Below are 8720 nucleotides of genomic sequence, written 5' to 3' on the forward strand. Positions count from 1 at the left end.
GTTTCTATATTTTTTTAAAACTTTTATTTAGTAAATACAAATTTCCAAAGTACAGTTTATGGATTACAATGGCTCCCCACCCCCGTAACTTCCCTCCCACCCACACCCCTCCCACCTCCCATTCCCTCTCCCATTCCATTCACATCAAGATTCATTTTTCATTCTCTTTATATACAGAAGATCGATTTAGTATATATGAAGTAAAGATTTCATCAGTTTGCACCCACACAGAACATAAAGTGTAAAATACTGTTTCAGTACTAGTTATAGCATTAATTCACATTGAACAACACAGTAAGGACAGAGATCCTACATGAGGAGTAAGTACACAGTGACTCCTGTTGTTGACTTAACAATTTGACACTCTTGTTTATGGCGTCAGTAATCTCCCTAGGCTCTAGTCATGAGTTGCCAAGGCTATGGAAGCCTTTTGAGTTCGCCGACTTCGATCTTATTTAGACAAGGTCATAGTCAAAGTGGAAGTTCTCTCCTCCCTTCAGAGAAAGGTACCTCTTTCTTTGATGGCCCATTCTTTCTACTGGGATCTAACTCATAGAGATCTTTCATTTAGGTCCTCTTTTTATTTTTTTTTGGCAGAGTGTCTTGGCTTTCCATGCCTAAAATACTCTCATGGGTTCTTCAGCCAGATCCGAATGCCTTAAGGGTTAATTCTGAGGCCAGAGTGCAATGTTCCTGATTTAAAAAACAAACCAAAAAACAAAACAAAACAAAACAAACCACCCTAGCATGGCCCTCTCAGGGACTGTAAGACACCGTGTGCTAGGCTGCTGTAGACTGCTCTGTGGCACATCCTGCAGGGGTGTGCAGAGCCTCTTGTGGGACCCTGATTCTGGGGTCCACAGCTACTGAGGGCTGTGCCCCACTGTGCTGCTTCCTGGAGATGGTCAGCCTCAGGCCTCCGCTGCAAGGCTGCTGCGAGCACAGATTGCTCCTTAGCTGTGTGTGAGCTTGTAGGCCGACAGTGCCCTCACTTCTCTCCTGTCTTGTCAGGCCTTCATCAACAAGTTTGTCCTTACCTTCTTTTTTGTTTTTTTTTTTCCCCCCACTTTTTCATATATATATATATATATATATATATACACACACACATACATAAATTTGTAAATTCTAATTCAAAGATGACTACTGTGTGAAGGTCTTGAGTTTGATTTGGGTGATGTGTGTGTGTGAGGGCTGGGCTCTAGTTTTTAATTTCTAAAACATTTATATTTTAGTGCTGTTAAAAAAAAAAAACAAACTAGGACTCCAATGTGGAAAGAAGGCTTATCAACTGACAGGCTAAATTCTTGCTCCCAAACCAGGGATTATTAACCATTATTGCCAGAGTCTTCCAAAGATATCTAATAATTCTGCCTTTGTTTTCTCTAGGTTTTGAACTTCCTTGATTCCCCATCCTACCTCCTGAACTATCCTTGGCATTTATTTCAACCACCATGGTCTCCCACCTTAAAGTTGTCTCTGAAATCTCGAATCTGCTGACAAGGGGAGGATTTGTTCCCAGTACTACCTGAAGACCTTTTTCTGATCCTGGTCCAAGGGCCTGAGCCCTGAATCTGACTTAATGATCCTATTTTGTATCTGCAGCTGCCCTGTTTTCAGGTCCTGTCCTGATTGTTGACTTTCTGGAGAGTACCTTGGACCTCTTGATTCCTAAATCATACGTATGGCCAGGTGATGACAGTGGGATAAAGGTTAATACTGAAGTCCTTATAGCTTGAGGGCCCCTTGCTGCTAATGTGGCTATCACCTTTGCATTTGTTGTTATTATCAATAAATTCTTTGTCCTTTAGTGTCCTAACTATGTGGAAGGAAAATACCACTGCTATTAGTGAGTTCATCCTAGTGGGCTTCCCTACTGCCTCTTGGCTGCAGGTTCTGCTTTTCTTCCTCTTCCTCATCACCTATATATTTGTGCTCTTGGAGAATTCTGTTATCATCCTCAGTGTATGGGTAACCAGGTCCCTGCACAAGCCAATGTACTATTTTCTGGGTACCATGTCCTTTCTGGAAGCCTGGTATATATCTGTCACTGTCCCCAAGATGCTTGCTGGATTCCTACTTCATCCCAATACAATTTCCTTCCTTGGGTGCATGACCCAGCTGTATTTCTTCATGTCACTTGCCTGTACTGAATGTGTGCTTTTGGCTGCCATGGCCTATGACCGGTATGTGGCCATATGTTGGCCTCTTCGCTATCCAGTCATGATGACCACAGGGTTTTGTGTTCAGCTAAACATCAGTTCCTGGGTGAGTGGCTTCACCATCTCCATGGCAAAAGTGTACTTCATCTCCCGAGTTGCCTTCTGTGGCAATAATATCTTGAACCATTTTTTCTGCGATGTTTCACCTATCCTCAAACTGGCCTGCATGGACTTATTTGTGGCTGAGATGGTAGACTTTGTGCTAGCCATTGTGATCTTAGTGTTTCCTCTCTCAGCCACTGTCCTTTCCTATGCCTTCATTGTTTCTACTATCCTGCACATACCCTCAACCACGGGGCAGCAGAAGGCATTCTCCACCTGTGCATCCCACCTTACAGTGGTGATCATCTTCTATACAGCCGTCATTTTCATGTACGTCCGACCTCGGGCCATTGCTTCCTTTGATTCTAACAAATTGATCTCAGCCATATATGCAGTCTTTACTCCCATGCTTAACCCTATCATCTATTGCCTAAGGAACAAGGAGGTCAAGGATGCCATCAGGAAAACCATAGCAAGGGGCCAAGCCCTTTTCTTGAGAGATTCTCTTTGCTGAAGACACCCAGCTATTCTTGCTCATAGCTTGACTTAAGCTCAAGAAATATCTTCATTAGCAGAGTCTGCAATTGTGAATATAGTGACTTGGTATAATGATTTTGGATGTGGAGCCAGAGATGAAAGAAAATGCCCTTTCCCCTGACCTTAATTAAATATTCCATTTTATAAGGTAGTAGATGAAATAAAGAACTCACACATAGGTAAGTGAAAAGTTCTAAATTCATATTTATGAATATTAAAAAAATCATTGACCTGGATTTTAGTTTTGTTGGTAAAGTTTTCTGTTTTGACTTGTCTCTGTCTCGCCTATCTCAGGAGTGTGCGCAGAGGTTCTGCTGTAGACCATGCCATGGGTGTGCACTGTGTTCATTGATTCCAAGGTGGTTAGGGTGCTGAATCCTTGTATAATCAATTGATCTTGATGATATTCATTTTATCTTTAAAATTTTTTTAAAGATTTATTTATTTGTTTGTTTGAAAGGCAAATTTACAGAGAGGCAGAGGCAGAGAGAGAGAAAGAGAGAGAGAGAGAGATAGGTCTGGTTCACTCCCCAGATGGCCAAAACAGCCAAAGCTGTGCCGATCTGAAGCCAGAAGCCAGAGCTTCCTCCAGGGCTCCCACATAGGTGCAGGGGCCCAAGGATTTGGTCCATTTTCCACTGCTTTCCCAGGCCATAGCAGAGAGCTGGATTGAAAGTGGAGCGGCCAGGATGTGAACTGGTGCCCATATGGGATGCCAGCACTTATCTTTAAAATTTAACAAAATGAGAGATAAACTTCTTTAAGGTTCTAACATAAGCACTATCAAGTAGAAACATGTATTAATTGTCATGAATGAGAGAAATCTTTGTATATATATATGTGTGTGTGAATATATATACATATATTTGTATATAAAATTTCATGCTTTAATTCCTTTCCTTTGTTGGAATCTCTACATATAATTTTTGAATGAAATATGGAGGCCAGACCATAGGAGAACTAGTGGCTTTTCAATATAGCCCATTCCTTTTCAAGTAAAGCTGGCCCTACCATTGACAAAAGGCCAAGAGCTTTTGCTTAGATTGTACATGGATTTATATGAAGAATTTTCCTGGGTTCTCCAGAATAGCTGAATTCTCACTTGTGTTCCTTTTCATTTTTGAGAAGTAGATGTGAGACTCTGAGGAGCAGTATATGCTTTCATTTAGTCATTAAAAATTGTATAAAAGGTATGGAGTCTGTCTGGCTTAGCAGGAATTTAGGATGAGGGAGTTGATATAATATGGTCTGTTGAGAATGGAAGAATAGCAGGTGTACTATTTGACTTTATCACTTTGGAACCTATATGTCATATTTTAATTGGGCCATTCATTTATATACCATGTATTCTTTATTTCTACTTTATCATTACATGTCCTTCCTATTTTGTAAATTATATTATAATATCGGATGGAATTGTTTTATTTTATTGTTTGTTTTTGTTTTATTTTATATAGATTAAGGTGCTTTACAAACTGTGGTAATTTCCAAATTATCTTAATATGTTATATTCTCTTGGTTTTCATTACTTTTAGACTAAACACTGTGTGTTCCTAGTGATATGTATTTTTTCTTTTGTCAAAAAAAAAAAACCAGTATGACTCTTGGCCCTCACAGGGTACTAAAAATAGTATAAAATATTTTGTCTTCAGTTGTATAATTTTTTTACTTTAATCCTAGAATTTTTTATTCTTTTTGTCAAAAAAGAGTAATTTCTGCTATATATATTTCTGCTTCAAGACCATAACTAAGGATGCACATTTGGCAAGTGGTACAGATGCTAGTAGGAAGGCCACCATCTCATATCAGAGTGCCTGAGTTCAAGTCCCAGCTCTTCTTCTGATTCTACCTCCTGGCTAATGTATTCCCAAGGTGGCACCAGGTCATGGCTCAAGTAGTTGAATCTTTGCCACACATGTGGTAGACCCAGTTGAGTTGCTAGCTCCTAGCTTCAGTGTAGCCAAACCCTGGTTGTTGTAAGCATTTGGGAAGTAAAACAAAAGATAGAGGATCTCTATTTGCCTATCTGCTTTTCAATTAAAATGAATAAAATAATTATAAAATTAAAACTTTTGTTAAGTAATTAATGGAAAATTATCCACATTTCACAAGATTATTTTTAAAGCATTTATTTAATGAATGCAAATTTCACAGGAACAACTTTAGGAATGTAGTGACTCTTTCTCCCCATATCCACCCTGTCACCCCCCCATCCCATCACACTTCCTACTCCCTCTCCCATGCCATACTTCATTAAGATTCATTTTTAATTAACTTTATATGCAGAAGACCAACTCTATACTAAGTAAAGATTTCAACAGTTTGCACCCACACAGACACGCAAGTGCCAAGTTTCTTCAATAGTTTGTGTTCTTGTAGTTTTGTATCGGTGTTTGAGCACTTCAAAAAACAAGTACCTCTTTTAGTCTCTACGGACTGGTTTTGAAAAGAAAAGATCACCAATATGTCTGTCTAGGGATTCTTGGAGCCTTTCAAATCTTTTACACAGATGTGTATGCTCCACATCTCCCTTTCTCCTGTGGGATGGGTCAAGTTGTAATCTCCCAGTATGGCAGAACCATGCCAGCTATAGAATATTCCCCCTCTCCTCTGATACAACACTGAAAGGATGCGATATTGGTTATGTACTCCACTCCTCTTCCTCATTCTTGGAAGAGAAGTCTCAGGGTTGTCTGCCTTCTCCCAAACACGTAGACCTGTGCAAATTTACTAAGTCACCAGCCTCTTTTTCCTAGGATATTGCATTAAAAGGCCAGTGATTCTAGGTGTATGAGCTTCTCTCTCTCTCCCAAGCAGAAGTCATGAGCCAAGATGATCCCTCTTAATGTTGATCTCTGTTGGCTTGGAGAGAGGGGTTGACATAGCTAAGGTGAAATTGTTCTTCTTACCCATTTCAATGCAAATAATCTAGATTTTGTGACATCTGGGCACTGCAGCTTCCCAACTGGACTTGGGACTCCTCATGAAGATCTTTTTGACCAGAAGTCATGATTAAATCAGTGTTTCTATGGAGGAACGAGAACTAGGACTTCCTAGTTCACCATCTTGCTGACGTCACTTCCCTGGTTACACAGTCCTGGTGATAATTTTAACTGCCTTTTCCCACTACCAATTCCATACTACCTTTACTCTCAGATAGCATGATTCTTTGTATGGTGGGGATGACACAAATTTTGATTTTTTGAAGGAGCTAGACCACCATCAGATTCCTCTCTGTTTTTGTATGTAGTGGATTGATACTTATATTCTTTTCATGTAGTATATTGAAAGTGTAATCATAAGTGATAGTAATAAATGGTGGATGTATTTGGGAAGGTGATTAGGTTGTGAAGGTAGAACTATCACAATTGAGATTAATGTTTTAATGGAAAAAATCCCAGAGAAGTCACTATCCCCTTCCACCATTTGCAGGTACAGCAGGAAGAGTCAATCTGTGAACCAAAAAGTAGGCCTTCACCAGACACTAATCTTAATTTTGGAATTCTCAGCTGCCATAACTGTTAGAAATAAATGTATGTTATTTATAAGCTATTCAGTTGATCACATCTGTTAGAAGTATGTAGGGACTGAGATAGAAAATTGGTTCTGAGAAATGAGTTTTACCACTTTAACAAATATCTAATGATATAAATGAAGGTTTGTAATTGAGTAATTGATGAGATTTATAAGAGTTTTGAGGTGTATGCTAGAAAAATTTATTTCAATGAAAGGATCTTAAATGGTGACTCTGATGAGGTCTCAGAAGGAGAAACAGAGAGCTACAGAGAAAGGCTCAGTCATCTCAGATTACCCCTGAAGTGTCCATGAACATGAGTTCACGGAGTTATGGATGGGAAAGATCATTCTGAGGCGATCTGTTAAGGAAGGATACATTCTTGGAAATATAGAAGAAATGTCATTATTGTTACAAAGTAGCAAGTAATTTAGACAAATTGTGCTTGTGTTCTAGCAGTTTGTGGAAGATAGAATTTATGAGCAATCAAATAGCATATGTAGCACACCAAAAATGAAATACTTAGATATAAATGTAACAAAATATGTGTAAGATTTACACGAAGGAATTTTGGAAAAGATCTCTGTTGCAAGAAATCTAGGAACAAAATAAATGGAGTGATAGTCCATTTTCCTAGATAGGAAAACTCAAAATTGTCAATGTATATGTTCTTCCAAGCTTGATTTATAGACTCAATGCAGTTTCAATTAAAATGTCAATTAAAAAATTGACAAAGTATTTTTAAAATTTACATGTAATTTCAAAATAACAAAATAATTAACTCAAGGGAAGAACAAAATTGGAGTATAGATGATACTCAACTTCAAGCATTACTATGAAATTACAGTATAATGGGTCAAGTGCTGTAGTGTAGTAGGTTGCATCTCTGCCTGCAGTACTGGCATCCTATATGGGTGTCAGTTTGAATCTTGGCTGCCCCACTTCCAATCCAGCTCCCTGCTAATGGCTTAGGAAAGCAATAGAAGATGGCCCAAATGCTTGGGCCCCTGCACCCACATGGGTGTTCAGAAGAAACTACTGTCTCCTGGATTTGGATCAACCCACCTCCAGCTGTTGCTTACCATTTGGGGAGTGAACCAGTGAATGGAAGACATCTCTTTGTCTCTCCTTCTCTATCTGTAACTCTGCCTCTCAAATAAATAAATAAATAAATAAATCCTTTAAAAAAGAAACTATAGTATAGTAATCAAGATATTGTAGCATTTGGTTAAATAATAGAAAGTCTATCAATGGTATAAAATTAACAGCTCAGAAATATACCCACTTAAAATATAATCAAATGGGGCCAGCACTGTGGCATAGCAGGTTAAGACTAGGACTGCAACATTGGCATCCCACATGGGCACCAGTTCAAGTACTGGATGCTGCACTTCCGATTCAGCTCTCTGCTAATGTTCCTGGGAAAGCAGTGGAAGATGGCTCAAGTTGTTTGGGTCCCTTGCCCAAGCTCTTGATCCATGACCTTGGCCTGGCCCAGGCCCCAGGCCCTTGTTTACACTTCTGGAGTGAGTCAGCAGATAAAAGATCATCGTTGTCTCTCTCTGTTGCTTTGTATTTCTCTCTTTCAAATAAATAAATAAACCTTGTAAAAATATATATAATTAACTGGTCTTTGACAGAGGAGAATATCAATGCAATAGAGAAAAGATAGTTTCTTTTTAAAAGTCCTGTAAATACTAACAATAAACATGCAAAAAATACGGGCCAGTATTGTACCACTGCAAGTAAAGGTACTTCTTGTGACACAGGCATCCCAAATATGCACCAGTTTGAGACTCGGTAGATCAACTTCCTGTCCAGCTCCCTGCTAAAGTGCCAGAGAAAGCAACAGAAGATGGCCCAAGTGTTTGGGCCCCTTCACCCACGTGGGAGAACTAGATGAAGTGCCTGACTCTTGGTTTTGGCATGGCCCAGCCTCAACTGTTTCAGCTGTTTGGGAAGTGAATCAGTGGATGGAAAATCCCTCTGTCTGTCTGTCTATCTGTATCTCTTCCTCTTTCTGTGTAACTCTGTCAAATAAATAAATGAATCTTTAAAATGCAAAAAATGATTAACATAGGCATAAACCTTACAACTTTCATGAAAACTAGCTCAAATCAATTATGAACATAAATATAAGTTGAAATACTATAAAAATCCTGAAGATAATGAAGGAGAAAATCTAGGTTGCCTTGTGTAGGGAGAGGACTTCTTAGATTCAGCACCAAAGCCAAGGTCCATGAAGGGAAGACTTGGCAAGCTAGATTTCATTAAAGCTGCAAAAAGTAACCTCTGTGACAGATATTTTCAAGAGATTGAGAAAGCATGCCCAAATTAAGGGAAAATATTTTTAGAAATATGTCTCAAAGACTGTTATCCAAAATATATTAGAAAGCATCTTAAAA

The 8720-nt window shown here is 38.9% G+C and overlaps 1 protein-coding gene across 1 annotated transcript; it reads left to right on the plus strand.

The window, feature by feature from the left end:
- Positions 1-1821: 1821 nt before the first annotated feature.
- Positions 1822-2778, plus strand: LOC100339876 (olfactory receptor 6B9). Its single transcript, XM_002708582.3, has one exon. It carries the CDS (start codon positions 1822-1824, stop codon positions 2776-2778), a length of 957 nt encoding a protein of 318 aa, XP_002708628.1.
- Positions 2779-8720: the final 5942 nt, after the last annotated feature.

The sequence above is a fragment of the Oryctolagus cuniculus genome, chromosome 1, assembly GCF_051225735.1.
Source record: "Oryctolagus cuniculus isolate XC-2025 breed Fujian yellow rabbit chromosome 1, ASM5122573v1, whole genome shotgun sequence".
Lineage (NCBI taxonomy): Eukaryota > Metazoa > Chordata > Mammalia > Lagomorpha > Leporidae > Oryctolagus > Oryctolagus cuniculus.